At 35.6% G+C, this 18,739-nt stretch overlaps 1 protein-coding gene across 1 annotated transcript; it reads right to left on the reverse strand.

The window, feature by feature from the left end:
• Positions 1 to 530: 530 nt before the first annotated feature.
• LOC121413274 (histamine N-methyltransferase B-like) lies at positions 531 to 12,558 on the reverse strand. Its single transcript, XM_041606033.1, has 3 exons — positions 12,243 to 12,558; positions 3,741 to 4,070; positions 531 to 2,507 (listed from the first exon to the last, which is right to left on the reverse strand). The coding sequence occupies exons 1-3, from the start codon at positions 12,445 to 12,447 to the stop codon at positions 2,158 to 2,160; spliced, it is 885 nt and encodes a 294-aa protein (XP_041461967.1). The 5' UTR covers positions 12,448 to 12,558; the 3' UTR covers positions 531 to 2,157.
• Positions 12,559 to 18,739: the final 6,181 nt, after the last annotated feature.

Genomic DNA, 18,739 nt, shown 5'->3' on the forward strand with positions numbered 1-18,739 from the left:
CCGCCACTGGGGGCACCAGTCACAATTCTTAAGGTTGGCGAATTTTCAGTGTGATGGAGTTTTCTTTATCAGTTTATTGGAAGAATATTACTGATAAACATACTCATTTGAAAGAATAGAAAACACATGTTTAATTCATACGTAATATTTCAACTCTTCTTCAAAAATCTCATTAAAATTTGTTATTCAGATAAGCTTTCCAGTATACGTATCCGTCATCCAACTCGTCATTCTGATGCCTTTGTTTTTTATTCAGGGCCCCGTCCACGGAAGATTGTTCTATTTTGGGGGTGCTGAGCATTGTCACAGCATCACCAGTAACAATAGATTATCTTCTATTGCCAGGTCCATGGTTTTACAGAGCAAAAACTGTGGTGTTAACCGGTGTACATAGAGGACCACACCAGTTATTTTACACCGGTGTTAAATTGGCGGTGTTAGTTTTACACCTGTAGGTGTTATTACAGCACCTATGGTTGTTACATTTACACTCTTTGGTGTTATGTTCAATCTCTAGGGTGTTATTTTAACACCTCAGGGTGTGGTCCTCTATTAACACCAATTGGTGTCAGTTTTAACACCACAGTTTTACAGTGTATCATTCAAAAGATTACTATTGATGAAAGCTCTTGCATTCAGTAGAACAAAGTCACACATATTCAAATAGGTTCACAAAATCAGATATATAATTACTGTTTTGCATCTTGGTCCTCGTGTATAAAAACATAGTAAAATGGTAATTACAATAATAAGGTATAATTCATATAAAACAGGGTAAGACGTAAAGAGATGGAAACATTTTTGAAGGCCTTTCAGTTAGTAAAACGGTAGAAGAGTTAAACAGGCCTAAAGTTAAAAAAGAATATATAGTATAACCTTACAGCAAACATATAAACAATAACAAAACAAGTAGGGTTTGACAATTGTAAATAATCATAGATGAAATATAATGTAAATTCCAGAAAATATTGCAATACGTTTAAGGATTGGATGATTTTGACATATTACACTTAGATATTTTGTATAGAAACCTAAATACATCTAAGGACTGAGTATTTTGGAAATTTGTGGGTAATTTGTTCCATACTTTGGCACCGGCATATTTAAAAGATTGACAAAAGAGTTGAATATGTGGTTTTGGTGGTACAAATATTTAATCCATACCAAACATGTCGAAGTACATTTATATTTCATTTTATAATCGGGATGGAGCAAGACCGTGAACACATTGTGACACATATAGGGTTGAGGGTTTACCAGCAATGTTCAATAAGTCGAGACCTAAATTGTTACCATAGTCATAACTAGCGGTTACATGATAAGCTGCTCTTATTTGGAGTCTCAATAAGGGTACTGTCTGTATGTTGGGGCAGTTGCCCTAGACTGTGACATTGTAATCAAGACAGGGGTAAAAAATTTTGCTAATTTCCGAAGGTAGTAAATCTTGTAAGCAGTTGAGTTGCATAAATGCCTTCAGTAATTATTCCATTTTAAATGTTCGTGGATAATGACATACCTGATTGAATGAACAGTGCTTTACGAGTCCATAATCAATATTCTGTTGACTTTGTATAGATTAACACTGTCTTCGTTTTACTAACATTTATCTTACAACAATTTCTCCTATACCAATATCTAGCGTGTTTACCATATTTTGTAAATTTAGAGTTACATTCTTTATATTATCACAGTAACATAGATGAGTACAGCATCAGCATATATACACTCTAAATTCCAAGGATTTAAAATGAATTCAGATCAACAGTGAATAGCGACCAGCCGAATATAAGACTTAGATTTAAGCCTTGTTGATTTATATGTAAACCTAAAAGATTTGGATTTAAATTTTTTGAGATTAAAAAGTTAATCCTTTAGATTTGAAATAAATTCAAAATTCCGCTGGCCACTATTCACAGTCGATCACGATTTATTTTAAATCCTTGGAATTTGTAGTGTGTAGAACATACATGATTATTTAGACCTTCTGATATATCGATTATATATAATAAAAATAGTACCTTTTACCTTTTGAATAAACAAGTTGTTTTCTTTCAGGAATATAGTTAGAAAACCATTTTAGTTCTTTGTCATAAATACCATATTTTTCTGAACAAAAGTTAATCATATCACAAATATTACATGAAGTAGATATACAAGTTATTTTGAGATGACAAGTATCTCATCATGAGCTACCGATAGGATACGCCCATTTTCATCCTCGGTTGAAATAGAACGCCAGAAGTCAATCAATTCATCCATCACCTCAGAGGGCGCTGTCTGTCGAAAATAAGCTGTCTGTGTGAAGAAGTCAATGAGTTTGTTACCAAATTCAGACCGGTCGTCAAACACTTCAGTGATGTCCCACTGCATGTTAACATCTAATGCGATGACATTCAAGCCTCTACTTTCAGCTAATTCTTTAACATGCGTCGAAGTTAGCGGTATGTATGACGGAATAGCTTCTCTTAAAAATGCAAATTTGCTGAATGATTTGGAAATAAGGTCCCCTATATAAAGGTATGACACAAATAAAAAAAAAAAGAATATTAACAAAGAATTACCAATGGGAGGTAAAAAAAAAGGCGTAAAAGAGTCATTTTTGGAGGACGTTTATTGTAAGCGTCCTAACTCCTGCTTGAGGCAATCCCGATGGAAAGCGAGGCAAAATTGGACAAAATTCAGACACATGGATTTTGCACAATTATAAAACAACATTTAAATCAATTTTTATAATACAATGATACCATGAAATCGAAAGAGACCAACTAAAAAGCAGAGCTTGTAAAAATAAGATGAAGACCACGTTTTTATAAGTACATATTATGAATTGAAAAAAAAATAAAATGAAAAAAATATAAATTATAAGATAAAAATAAATAATAATAAAAATAAATGATTCAGTACACACTGTATACAGAGAGTATACAAAGAGAAATTAAAAACACGTTTACATTACTTTGGGAAAAGCGATAATCTATTATGAATTTAGAAAATATTTTTAAGTTTTCCTTTGATATTTTGTATTGAAATACATTGTATAATATCCTTTGAAAAAGAATTCCACAATTTTGGACCGGTAAAAACAAATGTCTTCTGTGCAAACGATGTGCCCTTCAGAGGTAAATGAAAAGAACTCGCCTGGCGAGTGAAGTGCTTATGGATTGTATTATTTTTTTTTTACAAACATATCATTAAAAGGTAATGGTAGTTACTTATTGATAAACTTTAAATATTATTTAAAGTGGTTTAAGTGCAACATTTAGAAAAGGTTTTCACACCTCCAAACTTTATATAAATTGTTGATTTAACTTTTACAACAGCTTTGGCAACTCTTTTCAGAATGGATTAAGCCCAATACAATAATATAAATTATAATGTACTAAAAATTAGACGGGAAGGTGTGCCCCAGAATAATTTTCGGTACCGCTAGCAACCCCACTTCCCTTGCCCATTGGCGGCAGAAGCCCAAAATTTTAGGAGGGGACCACCAAAAAAATTTTGACAAGCAAAAAAAAAAAAAAAAAAAAAAGGCTCTCAACCCAAACATTTTAGGGGGGACGTAGGAAAATAAATTGACAAGCAAAAAAAAAAAGAAAAAAGTCATCAACAACAAATTTAGGGGGGACCGTCCCCCCCTCCTCAAATTTAGGGGGGACACGTCCCCCCCCCCCCGCTTCCGCCGCCTATGCCCTTGCCCCCCCCCCTCCGAAGGAAGGGAAAAGCATAAAGTTGTTATATACCTTTCGTACAAACTATAATGATGAGTCCACTGTCTTTCATCATTGATGTCAACTGAGAGACGGTCGTCTGAAGATCATCGGTATAATACAGTGAGTGTATGGAGGTGATGAGATGGTACTTATTGCGTCTCGCCAAGGTGCTGGTCGTCATGAACTCAGACAGGGAGCCATTAACAGACTGAATGGTAATGGGAGGTTTGTTATCGACATTCAGTGAAGCCACTCTATCTATGAAGGTCCGTACCATACTCCCATTCGGATCCACTGAAACACTGCTTATGGACGCATAGAATGTTTGAAGACTCTTCAAAATGTGAAATTCATGAGGACCTGTGTGACAAACAAAATCATACATTATCATTATTATACGCTGTATATGCAGTTAGCAGTTGTGTTCAAAATTTTGTGAACCCACAACAAAATGCACTTTTTCATCCTGATATTTGAAAGTAGACACTCCAATGTTTGGCGAGCCCAGAGAAACATAGCTTATTTAATGCAATATTTTATCACCTTACTTCTAAGTTAAATATCTAAAACATTGCTGAACTTGAACACTTATATATATATATATATATATATATATATATATATATATATATATATATATATATGTCATCAATTTTTCCAAAGGGTAGATAGCTCTGGGGAACCTTGATTTAAGCTATACGTCTACCATTGTTCTCTTAATCCATTTCTTTACAATATTTAAATAAAAGAGTTGCCAATTTTTTTTTTTATACTGTTTTATTCTGATTCCATGAACAAAAATATAACATTTCAATTTAACATTTCAAAACACATAAAATAATATTTTACATTTCATGACTTTTTTCACTAACTTGATACAAGCATAAATCATATATAACTTAAAGGAGAAACAATGAAATCAGTTATAAAAACATGTACAACAGCCAAAGCTGTTGTACATGTATAGCTTCACACACACATACACACACACACACACATATATATATATATATATCCGGCCTGGATATGTCCCTTATTTAGATTGTCCAAATCTGATCACCCTGATTCTGACTCTCTATTGTGAATTGTGACAATGAGGAGAAAATTAAGATATTTTATATTTCAAAATACACAAGAAATATTGAGTGAGTGATGTCATCAGTTCCCTCATTTGCATATCGAGCGGGTTGTGCATATCTGTTTTGTGAATTTAATCAAATTTCAAAATGTCATAACTTTCTTATTTCACATCCGATTTTGATTAAATTTTCAGTGTTATCCATGTTGCATTTTTCTCTTTCTATTAAAATCAACTTTTTTGTGGGATGGACTTGTCCTTTAACAACTGTTTTACAAAGGTTGACTGATAAAGGCAAACATCAAACATATAAAGTATGCAGACCAGGGGGTGGAGCGAAGTTGAAAGTGGGGGGCAGATTTTCTTTGGAAACTTGGGCACTATAAAAAAACAGAAAAAAAAGACTTTTCTACAGTGGCATGATAAGCTAACACATTTTGAGGGGTCTAAATTTGTCGTATTGCATAAAATTTATATGAAGATGCGAGCGAGCTAGCAAAACTTTTGACATTTTTATAACGAAAATCCAACTTTGCGATAGATTTTGACATAATTTATTCTGAAAATAATATTCCATTTCATCCTTCTCTCTTTCCTCTTTTTCTTGGTCTTCACCCATCTGTACGTCACTGCTTATCTACCCCACTCACATGACTCAAGAAACTTAAGGCACGTTGGATTATTCTTACAACTTTGTTTTCTCCTTCAGTACATGTACACAGCAAATACTGTGGTGTTAACCGGTGTACATAGAGGACCACACCAGTTATTTTACACCAGTATTAAATTGGTGATGTTAGTTTTACACCTATAGGTGTTATTACAACACCAATGGTTGTTACATTTACACTCTTTGGTGTTATGTTAAGGTTAGGGACGGGTGTTATTTTAACACATCAGGGTGTGGTCCTCTATTAACACCAATTGGTATCAGTTTTAACACCACAGTTTTTACAGTGTACAATATACACTGTAAAAACTGTGGTGTTAAAACTGATATACTAGAAAAAATGAGAATATTGCTTTCTCGTTTCAAAGGGGCACTCATTAACACACAACACGGGTCGTTCTCAGGTGAAAGGGCACAGAAAACGTTCACGTGGGGCACTTTTCTTGGGTACAAAAAGGCACTGATCCGTCGAGAAAGGGCACCTATAAGAAGGTAAGGGGCACCTGCTCACACATTATAACGGGTCCTTCTCAGGTGAATGTGGCACAGAACACGTTCGTAAGGGGGGGGGGGTGGGGTTTGTGGTAAAATTGGTACTCATATGAGAAATGGCACTTGTTAACACATAAAACAGGTCATTATCAGGTGAAAGGGGCAAAGAACATGTTCGAGAGGGGTCATTTTGTTTTGTAAAAATGGCACTTATACGAGATAGGGCACATAACACTTAAAACGGATCCTCCTCAGGTAAAAGGGGCACATTATACATTCATGTTGGGGTATTTTTCATGCACAAAAAGGACACTTTTCTTGCGTAAAAAAGGGCACCTTTTCAACGCTCCGAAATGTGTGTATGTGTGTGTGGGGGGGGGGCACTGTGCACCCCTGCCCCCTAATGCAGACAATAATTTATACAGGCAATTTATGTAGCTTAAAATATCAAGTTTTGAAGTCAATATACAAAACACATTTCAGCTTGGACATTGATCTTTCAAATTGTTTGGTTATATCCTTATACCCTTTATCATTACAAAAATTGCACACAACGTCATTTTTTAGGTCGGAATGTCAAATAATTTTCAGCTCGTGCTTCGCCCTGGCATTATTTATTTGTTGAAATATGTATCATCTTAATGGCTAACTGCAAAATGTCCTTAACAGGTCCCTTTCCGACAAGGCCAGATCGCACATAAAAATTTTCTGCTCGCGCTTCACGCTCGCAGTAATTATCTATTTATATACTCAGGTTCACAAACATTGCCCAGAATGATAAATTTCTATGACAAAATGCACAAAATTTTACATCTTTGAGCTCGCACTCACACTATTTAAATAAGGCTTATGAGATCATTACACATTTATGTTGTTTATAAGAATAAAGCTAAGAAATTACTGTTAGGACATTGGCGTTTTGCCCCCCCCAAAAAAAAAAAAAAAATCACGACCCCCAAAAAAGGAGAAAAGGAAAGGGATAAGGGTGAAATATGATATTACTTTTCAAATATTTTGTGATATCTATCACGAACTTAGATTTTTGTAATAAAAATGTCAAAATTTTGATCGCTCGCAACTTTACGCTATACACCATATTGAGCCCCCTCACAATTGTTGGCTCATTACGCCACTGAGACAACCCCTTCAAAAAAAAATCAACTTTGTGCGGCCGATCGGGAAAATATGGGTTAAAAAATGTCGCCCCCCCCCCCTACTGGCGGAAGCTGGTTCCGCCCCTGCTAAGGGCGATCATGCAGGCTAGCCAGTTTCTATTTTTTTTTTCTTTTTTTTTTTTTTGGGGGGGGGGGCTTGTCAGAGCTATAGTCAAATCCAGTCAAAATAGAATGTATATAGAATATTTATGTCATGATGTAGATGTGCCCGCGGGCTCTGATCTGGTGTAGGGTATTTAGCTCCTATAATGTATGGGTGGGTTCAGTCCAAGTTGAGGAATTGTCTTGGTATACAGCTAAAAGGTCCACTATCAAGCTGGTGTATTCCCATTCATAGCTCTTTTTTATGAAGATCAGTTTCTCTGGAAGAATTCCATGACTCAGAGACTAACATATTATCCGAAGAGAAACATTTTCGACTTTCAAGCCAAGGACTAAAAATCATTAAAGAAAACTACATTTCTTTCTTGCTTGTTTAATTGAGCCATGATTGGAGCTCTTTGACTGATTAGAACTATGGACTTGCAAAGCTGTGACTGAATTTGAAAAAAAATGCAGGTTTATTCGAATGATTGTTTTACAAGAAATCTGAATATTAGTATTTGGCAGTTTTTGGCAGTTTTGCTATGAATAAGAACACGGGTCTACAGCCTTAACAATACAACGGTGTATATATTTTAATACATGTAAAAGAATAAAATATCTAACTATGGGTTAAAACGAGGATCAGCATGGTCACTGCAGATTTTGTGCATTATTGGTGTCAATTCAACACATACAATGAAAAATGTACATAAATAAATGCTCATGTTTGCCAAATAAAAGGGCACAAAAAAAATATATGGTTGTTGTCAAGATTTTGTGAAGTTTTCCAAGAACATGCATAAACACTTTTTTGTATATGTATTACTAAACTGTTCTCAGTGTACTAGCTTGATAAAGCACAATCATATAAAAGTCTGAACAGGCCTTGATTCAAACTCCCCCAGATTAAATTATATGTATGAAATTCAGGCCTATAATTTCAGGGGTTTTTTTTAATTCAAATATTTTGTTTTGTTCTGAACTGCCATTGCTATGGTTGGATGTGAACAATTTTTTTTGTTTTGGAGAGCAATATACAAGGCACATAATTCAGGGTGTACAGTTATTGTGATTGTTTTTCAATTAAACAATAATGTATTTTTTTAAGTGTGATACATAAGAAGAAGCACAAACATACTTAGTTTGATTACTTTTCAAACGGAGGATAAAAACTACAGCAAAGCGTCTCACAAAAGGAGTATATTTTTTTCAATCTGACATAACTGATACATAACTTATAACTGATACTGATTGTTACTTATAATTTTCAATATTATTGTTAAAAGGTTATCTTTGTTTTCAGCTTGCAAATTGCGATAAAATATTCATGATCATCTACCTTTTGAAATCATAAAATGAGAACTACCAACAACCGTTTGCTCACTCTTTTCTTGAAAACTGCTCTCTGAAAACACTTGGAATATGACATAAACATAAGAAATTCGTATTACTATCAACAACAATAAAAAATCGGAAAGTCCCATTATAACAGTGGAGTAGGGGTCTAAGCAGTAGCGTACCTAGGATTTTCCACGGGGGGGGGGCAAAATCGTCCGCCAATAAATTTGACAAGCAAAAAGAAAAGTCTTGAACCAAAAATAAAGGATTTCGTACCAGAAAAAAAGGTCTTCAACTTCAAAGGAGGGGCCACTGCCACTGGCTCGTCAGGGATCAGTTGTGACTCGTCGGGGGAAGGGGGGGGGGTCTGCCCCTACCCCCCCCCCCTTTAAAGGTACGCTAATGGGTCTAAGTGTTAACCGCTTATATACTATGTTTACATCTTTCGTTTTACAAGACATACCTAATTATATTGACTTGATTTCAATTGTTCTGAGTAGATATGAAGGATATATTCATGTTTTGATGATATAAAATCCTTCACTTTTGGAAAAAAATGGCACAGACAAAAGAAATTTCAATCATTTGTGCATATTTCAAATAAAGTGATTTAAATCAATGATTATTTTTTTAGTCAGAGTGATTTCAATCAAAGGGATGTAAATCCCTTTGTTGGTTAAAATAAAATCATATGTTTGCAGCACATCATTTCATTCAAAGTCACTTCTTTTAGTGTAAGGCTTTCAATTGTATTATTTAAACTATTCAGTGTTGTAGTCAAGGCTCAAACCTCCAAGGCCGAGGCCAAGGCCAAGGCTTTAATACCCAAGGCCAAGGCTTCAATAACCAAGGCTGAGGCCAAGGCATGGAAACCCAAGGCCAAGGCCAAGGCCTGAAAACCTCAAGGCTAAGGCCAAGGCCAAGGCATTTTCAAATTTTCAATATATGTAACAATGGGACAACAATTCTTAGGCGGCAGACATGACGCACAAGACAAAGTGTATAAAAGGTGTGAGCGAGTGAAAATTTTTACCCTTGTACATAAATGAAAATAATTTCATGATAGATTTAGACATATGTTACTAAAATAATGATATAGTTAACTTTGTTTATTCAATTATTTTTCTAGGCGATTTACATTGCATTGATTATTATTACCAAGGTGATCTGATCCTGCCATCCTGGCATGACCAATCTCAACATATGTCTTTCTCTACTCCCTGAGACAGGAGAGGCAGAACATGTATTTGTTTGGGGGAGGGCTCAAAGCTAAAAAAATAGCATTTAGTGCAAACAGATATTTTCAAATGAGATTAACAACTGCATGAAGAAGTTGTTTTGTAGAATTTCAGTTCAGCAAAGCCTTTTTAGGTGATTTCTAATTGATAGGACAGATATTTTGACTTAGGCTTTACTTTTCTGCAAGAAAGCATAGCGAGCAAGCGGTTTTGAAAAAAACAAATCAATTCTGAAGTTGTAAAACTCGATTTTTGGTCAATTATTGCGATAATCACTGTTAAAAGCTAGGGCAGCCTTGCGAGATGTTGCCAGCACAAATCACGAGCTCAAACTTCTGGACATTTCGTGTAATAAGAAATGAAAATGAAATATTCTGAGCTGTTATTGTAATCATGAAAAAGATGTGCATCTTACGAAAGAATTGAGCGTGAGCTTAAATTTTTAGTGACCAGAAAGGAAGCTGTTCTTGACTACATTCAGTGACTCATAAATAGGATACTTATTTCACCAATCAAATTATGCGAGCGCTAAGCGCGAGCTCCAAAATTTACAAATTTGATAATTCCAACCTGAAAAATGGACATTCTTAGCGTTTTTTGTGTGTGAACAGGAACAGAAAGAGAACCTTACTTTAAATAATTTATGCGTCCGAGCGCGATCCAAAAATTTGGTGATTTTGTAACCTAAAATGTATCATGTTTTACTATAAAAAATGTATTTCTTTTTTAAAAAGGGCATATATAATTTTGGAAAAAAGGTATTTTTGATTTTGGAAAATAAGCATTTTTTTCCTACAGAGAATTTTCCGGGGGGGGGGGGCAAGAGAGCACAAAGCACAAGTTGAAATGTTCAAATGCTGACCTGAAAACGAGTCATTTTTAGGAATCTTGTCAGTTTTGTTTGTTTATTTCCGTGAAACTAGTGAAATGAAATTCACTGTCAAACCATATGATTAAAAATAAGTAGCTTTTCTTTATTATTTTGTTTTGTCAATCTGAGACACTAGACCCAAAACAAAATATAAACAATTCAATTAGATGTACTGTCAATCAACATATTAACCGATTTTGCAGTATTTTCTGCCAAACCAGCCCCCCCCCTTCTCTCTATCTCTCTTCCCATTCCTCTTTCTTGCCTGTTTAATAAATAACAGGACCCCCCCCCCCCTGAAAAAAAGAGCGAGACAAGAAGTTCCACCACCAAGAATAAACATATAAAAAGAAATTGATATCATTTTCTGAACATATTGTCACAATATATCACAAAATTAGCTTTTCTAATAGTATAAGGGTGAAAAATTGTGCTCGCTTCAATCGCTTTCAACTTTTTGGGGCAGAAATTTTGCTCTAGATGCCATGCTTAGCCTCTCAAAATTTTGGCTCATCATGCCACTGACATATCCTATTTGGAAATGACAAAATTAAAGATTGTGTTCAAGTTTACAAAATCTTTCAGATAATCATTAAGACTTAAAACATTCTTGTTGGTCAAAGAAAATAATACAAGGAAAATCCTAATGGAATAGAAATCAACCTTGTTATTCTTTAGAGTTAGCTATTTTTAAAGTCTGAAAATTGTCGAAATTGCAGTCGGATCTGTTACAATTATTCCTGTCATAAAATCACTATAATCTTTATCATAATCATTATTATCATTATTATTAATATTGTCATTATCATCATTGGTCATGATATTACCAATAAATAATGTTATTTTCATCACTTCTCTTTGTTATATAATTATGTGATGATAATTCTTGATAATGGTGATAATCACAATTGATGGCCCTGCTAGTATATTACTACTACAGCTGCTACTACTGCTGACTGGTAGTATTGACCATTTGTGTCATTAGATATACAGAACAATTTAAACATTTATACTTACTTTTATAAAAGCAAATAAAAGTACAAAATACAAAATGCCTTGAAAAAGCCTTGAAAATGCCTTGAAAATGCCTTGAAATTTCAAGGCTCGAAATCCTCAAGGCCAAGGCCAAGGCCCTCTTAAGGCCAAGGCTTGAATGTTCAAGGCCAAGGCTTTGAAAAAGTAGGCCTTAAGGCGCCTTAAGGCCAAGGCCGAGCATCAAGGCACTACAACACTGAACTATATATATATTTTTTTTATAAATGATTATGTTGCACCTTTGCGAAATATTCTCAGAAGGCATATAGGGTTGGGAGAGTAAGGACCGGGAAAAAGGATTGTAATTTGTGTTAGAGTTTTTGTTTCAGAATAATGAGAATACAAAGATTAGGGTTTATTAAGTTTTGGAGGTTAGGTTTTTATGCTTGGCTTAAAGTGCAGATTTGTCCACCGGATCAACTCTCGCACGAGCAAAATTTTATGTCAAAGAACCCTTTATGTATCAATCTTTTCAATGAAAGAGTTTTCTTTGAAACAGTAAAGATTCTATACAAAAAAAAATAATTAAAAACAAACAACATCCTGCATACCTTCTCCTACTCCTACACTAAGGAGACTGAACTCTTCATCACGGTCAAAGGCATCAGTCAGAATCTTCATCACTTTGGTGTCGAAGTATTGACTCACTTTGTCAAGAAGGAACTCCTTCTGGTCGATCTTATAGAATGCATTGTAAAAAGTATCTTGGAATCGCTCGTGATTGTCTGCCAGAGGAATTATATCGGTTACAGACATTTTCAAGTTGTACTTCTACAAAGTAGCACATACCCTAGACTTAAACAACCGACAGAATGAAATGGAATGTCAATGATATGATCACTTTTATGGACCAAACGCGACCTGATGACTAGCCAACCATGGATTAACAATATCATGCCAGATTTTTAACTGCATGCCCAATTAAATCATTTTGGCACGGTGATCACAGGTGGCGTATCCAGACAGGGCGTGAGGAGTTAGGTTGGATTAAGTGATTGTTTAAAACAATAAAAGCATAATAACTGAATCAATAATATAGTGAACAGGTATCAATTTGAAATTCTGAAACTTATAAGAGATAACGGGGAACCCCCAAAGCTACAGGGAGCTTGAAAGGGGTTATCCCAGTTGCAGAATACGACTACGAAATACATACATCAATACATATACATAAAATCAGTGGCGTACCGTGGGTCACGGCATTGGGGGGGCACCGGCCAAAATTTTGAGTCACTTAGTGAGCGCGCGAAGCGCGCTCAATTGTCAGGTATACTGACCTAATAGAGACATTTTACGGAAGCACTTGTAGTCATTGTAATCATGAATAAAAATACGCATCTCAGTAATCAAATAATGCGAGCGCGAAGCGCGAGCTGAAAATTTTTGATATTCAGACCTAAAAAGGGAATCGATTTTGTAATCATAATAGGTACCTGTCTCTCTAAACAATGCGAGCGCGAAGCGCGAGCCGAAATTTTTGTTTATATTGACCCCAAACAGGATTTTAGGAATCCCTTAATAGTATACATATATCACCACAGTCATCTAATGCGAGTGCAAAGCACTTGCTGATTTTGTAAGAATTACATCTGAACACATGAAGCACTTTGTGTAGTCATTGTAATCATGATTACCATACGCATCTCATTAATCAAATATTGTGAGCGCGAAGCGCGAGCTGAAAACTTAGATAATTCAGACATGAGGCGGGGCATTCTAAGGCTTGCTTGTAGGAATTCACTAAGACCATACGTATTTCAATAATCAAATGATGCGAGCGGGAAGCGCGAGCTGAAAATTTTTGATATTCAGATCAGAAAAAGGGACAATTTAAGGACTGATTTTAGGAATACACGGAGAACAGACTTATCTCACCAATCCACTGATACGAACGTAATAACGGACAGGAAATGTTTTATATTAAGATCTTAACATGGGACAATCATTTTAAGTAATCATTAAAAAAGATGCATATGTCACTACATAAAATAATAATATATTTGGTTTATATTGACTTGAAACGGGATTTTTTCGTACAACAGGTTTATAATGTATATCTCTCTAAACAGACAATGCGAGCACCAGGAACAATGACAACATAGGCCCTGAGCAAATTATGTTTCTTAAAGTTATAATAATAATAATAATAATGTTTTATTTACCCAGGGTAGCCACTTCAGTTAGGAAACTGCTCTACCAGCGGGCCCTGCATAACATAACATGTTATTATTACCCTTCTCCAATCTAAATGCTGAGCGCCTAGCAACAAGGCAGAAGGTCCCATTTTTATGATAAAAATGTTTCCATAACATGATTATAATGTAATATACCATTATAATGAATAATAATTTCTTCTTTCCCACTACGTTCCTCTTCCTTTCTCCCTCTTTTTCTCCTTTCCCCTTTTGCGGTTTAGGTGCAATTTGCGGTTTAGGGCCTTAACACACGTGCCCCCCATGCACCCCCGTAGTTACGCCACTGCATAAAAGTAACATACAAAGAAAGCACAAATTAACTTGTAATGTAACTTGCCCAAGAGAAATCCGAAACACCTCCCCCCCCCCCTCCATTAGCCTACACAACCAAGTTGCCTTTCTTCCGACTAATATTTGGCTAAAATTTTATTTTTGTTATAAATTCCCTTTTGAATGCCGATGTGAATGAGATGCACGCCCCCTCCATTTTTAGTAATAATAAAGATAATCATGGAGGTAGCTAGGGGGAGGGGTATGGGGTGACACCACATTCATAGCAGTCGGCAAATTCATACGCCAGTTGGCAAAATAGAGGACAGGGGAGAAAAAGAAAAAGAGAGAGAGAAAGAAAGAAAGAAAGAAAGAAAGAAAGAAAGAAAGAAAAAGAAAGAAAAAATGAGAGCCCGATAAAGGTACCTTCGAAGAAGGTTACAGAATATAGACTACACCAGTTGCCAATTCCAAGTCCATGTGGGCACGCTATACCAGTTGGCAAATGCAAAGGACAAAAAAGATGGAGCTATAAAATACAATGAAAGCCAAAAAAGCTTATGAGTTTTCAAATTATACAATTATTGACAATTTGACCTACACCCTAGTTTTGCAAAATGAGGAGAGGCAAGCCTAGGTAAAGAATATTGGTTGGGGCGAATATTCAGACTTGAAAAGAACAGAACACTGGTAACTCATGTTCAGCCATGTAATCGACAGTTGGCAAATTCATGATAACAAGTCATCAACAAGTTTGCAGTTGGCCAAAAAACACAAAAATGTCCATATTATTATAGGAGTCAAATACATTTTTTTAACTAAATTATTTCCGTAGATTATATGGAGTCAAAATGCGCTTGGGGTGGGGATTGGTGGGAGTGGGGTTAGGTTGGGGTTGCAGTCAATTAAGTCATTGGTGGAATCAATTCCAGGCTTCCAACATGCAGTTTGAAATCATTCTAATCCCTTATATCAAAATAAATCCACTTTACAAAATCAATTTTAGTATGTTAAAATCATGTCTAAATATACATAAAATAATGTTTGCCCATAATAAGTCTTTAGGAAATTACACCATCCTTTCCCAATCATCAAAAGAGTCTGGAATTATATTATTATTGATTCAGTTATTAGCCTATGCTGCTAATTATCTGCCCTGATTCATGTTAATATTTACTGTTAATATTGTTTGATTGTGATCCTTAAAGTTGAAACAGGTTTGCAGGGGCGGCGGAACGGTGGGGAGGGGTTGCCAGGCCGACAAATTCCTCGTAGGAAATAAGTGCTCTTTTTCAAAAGAGTATCTTTTTTCAGAATTAAATGTGCTCTTTTTTCCAAAATGAAATATCCTTTTTGAAGTAAAACATATTATTTAGGTTACAAAATAACAAAAATTTTGACTCGCGTTTTGCGCTCGCATTAATTATTGTTTAATAAGGTACTCATTTTGTTCTTGGTTACAAAATGTGCTTAGAATATCAAGTTTTCAAGTTCGAATATCACAAATTTTCTGTGGTTCGATCCCAGGCCGCGGCACCTATGCCCGTGAGCAAGGCTTTTATATGGACAGTGCTCTTTTATCCTGCCTTCAAATATATGTAAATGGAAAGGCTGTGTGCTCTCTTGTTAACTAGGTCTGCACTTTTTTTTTAGTATGTATAGTTTTCAATAATTTTCTTCCAGAAAGGATCTCTACCATGTCTGCAAGAGGCTAATGCCGTAGCAAAGGGAGTGGAGGGCACGACAACCGCGTAGCCAGGATTTCATTTTGGAGGGGGCGGTAAATGCACGCGAAGCGTGCCAACACTTAAAGAGCGCGCGAAGCGCGAAGCTTTGGGTGTTTCATAAATTAAAATGAAAAGGAGCCGTCTCTCTTGTCTCTAGTGCCTATTTCAGCTCCAATTCAGTTGACTCATTGTGATTTTGAACATTGTTTTCATGAACCTTAATTTTTTTTCAAAAAGTGATTGTGAACGCACAAAAAAGGAATACATTGGAGGAAATTAAAATAATAATACCCTCGCGCGAAGCGCGGAAGCTAAAGCGTTTTATCATTTTTTTGCCATGAAAAGGGTCCCGACTAAAGGGTCTTCTCAAAGATATATTATAAAACAGAGGAGAAGAAGTGTATATATGCCGGGAGAAAGATATTCAGCCCCGCGCAGAGCAATGAAATTGTGAAATTTCAAAGGGCGGACGTTTCATCAAAATAATGCAGATACGTCTAATACCACCATCGGCTCTAATTAAAATGATTTTCTAAGATTATTGAACTTCTTTATGAGGAAATAGTGCGCAGAAAGTTGAAACTTCTGTGATTTATTGAAATTAAATTTAAAAAAAGAGGATTCCTAATTTCTTTGACTTATCCTGAAGTGCTTCATTTTGAATAATAAAGAAACTTAAGTGTCATTAAACATTTCAAACTGAGGGCGCAAAACAGGGCAGGAGATGAATGTGAAGGGAAATGACATAAAGTTTAATAGAATTTGATAAAAAAATTATATTGTACTTTATTTAATACGACGCGAATTTTAGGAACCTGTTTGCCCCAGAATTATGGTTGTTTGGTAATGAGCTGAAAAGCAGGAGAAGTTGACTTTATGGAGGTGGAAATTGATATAAAATTTTACCCGCCCGGAGCCGACCCGACCAGAAGTTGCGCGATCAATTAAAAAAAAAGATAACTTCATATACTTTGGCGTAGCCTTACTCTAATTCCATGCCCTAATGGATACATTTGAACTTTAACCGGTAAGAAACACATATACCTGAGGTGGAAAAACAGGGTTAGAGAAAGGGTGGGGGAAACAATGGAGAATTGCAATATTGTCATTTAACCGCGCGCAGCGCGGAAGAAAAATTCATATATAAATTTAGAGCAAGAGTGATGGAGTTTCTCTTTTAAGAAAAAAAAGAATAAAAAGGAAAAAAAAAAACAAAGCTACCTTTCTCCCCTTTCCTCCCTTCCCTTTTTCTTTTCTCCTCTCTTTTTTCCCTTTTTTTTTGGGGGGGGGACGTTTTGGGGGGGCGACCGCCCCCACCGCCCCCCCCCTGGCTACGCGCCTGGGGCACGACCCCTTTCCTACACTATTCTGAATATCGACGTCGGTAAAACTGCGCTCCCGTTCAATAAAATTTGGGAAATTGACAAAAGAAAAACTGACAGAAAGAATTAGGGAAAACGAGGAAAGGAGAAAAAAGAATGGAATAGAAGAAGGAAGAAAGGGGACTCAACTTAAATGAAGGAGGAGAGAGAGAGAGAGAGAAGAGATAGAGAGGGGGGGAGGGGTAAAGTAGCGAGGCGAGGTTTGGACCCCCGTCCCGTTCTGGTTTCAACGTCTGATCTATTCAATAATTTAATTATTGACTCAAAATATCAGAAGCCACTGACCCCCACTGATTGATCAGTAAATGTTTCTTAAGGCATTTACAATGAAATAATCCTAATTGTTTCATCTAGAAAATTGTCGCAAATGATATGTACATATATATCTTACGTCTATAAAATTAAATGAACTTTAAATAAATGAACATCATATTAAAGTTTTCTACATCAGTAGAGCCTATAGGATGGTCTTATTTAAATGAGCCTATAAGATCTTTGAGATTGAGATAGAATGTGAAAAATCATCATGGTATAAAAACAACTTTATTTTGTTTCAGAATTATTATCCAAAATATATAATCAAATCAAATGTTGTTTGAATGGTAAAATAAGTCATTATCTTTATATTTGAGGACACGAGGTTAGATATGCGCGCGAGCTATCACAAAGTGCATATATATATAAAAAGAAAGGGATGAAGAGAACAATATTAATGGTAGGCGTAGCTTAAATCAAGGTTCCCCAGAGCTATCTACCCTTTGGAAATATAACCCTTTATATATATATATATATATTGTAAAGAAATGGATGAAGAGAACAATGGTAGGCGTAGCTTAAATCAAGGTTCCCCAGAGCTATCTACCCTTTGGAAAAATTGGTGATGCCGAAAAAATGTATCTGCCGGGAATCGAACCCGGATCCCCAGCTTTGAACGCCGGTGCCTTAACCACTAGACCACAGAGACGGGTTAGTGGCTAGACTGAGACCGATCCGATTGACCGTCAGATAGACAGATTTTCGACACCATACCAATTATATTTTCCTTTGTCGGGTGAAGGCGAGTTTTGAACAATGACAAGCCGCCATGCCTCAGCTGGATCAAAGCTGTTGTACATGTAAAGCCTTACACATTTATATATAAATATATATAAAGCTTTCATTCATTTTTTTAATCTGAGTCTTCCGAGACAAGGTTATACCGGATAATTTGGGGCAAATGATTCAAATGAGCGAATACTTGATATGAATATACCCTTTGGAGACAATTATTTCTTAGATGAATACTTTGGAGAAAAAAGAAATAATAAAAAAAAAAACAATAAGTATGATCCCCTAAGCGAGGTAAATAGCGATGTTCATTGAAAAACAGTAAGTTCAGCTCGTATCACTTGTTTATTGCCAGGGTAATTATATTGTTGTTTTTCTTTTCTTTTCCGCCCCCTTCAGTTGTAGAGCGCTTATTTATTAAATATCT

Source organism: Lytechinus variegatus, chromosome 4, assembly GCF_018143015.1.
Source record: "Lytechinus variegatus isolate NC3 chromosome 4, Lvar_3.0, whole genome shotgun sequence".
NCBI classification, from domain to species: domain Eukaryota; kingdom Metazoa; phylum Echinodermata; class Echinoidea; order Temnopleuroida; family Toxopneustidae; genus Lytechinus; species Lytechinus variegatus.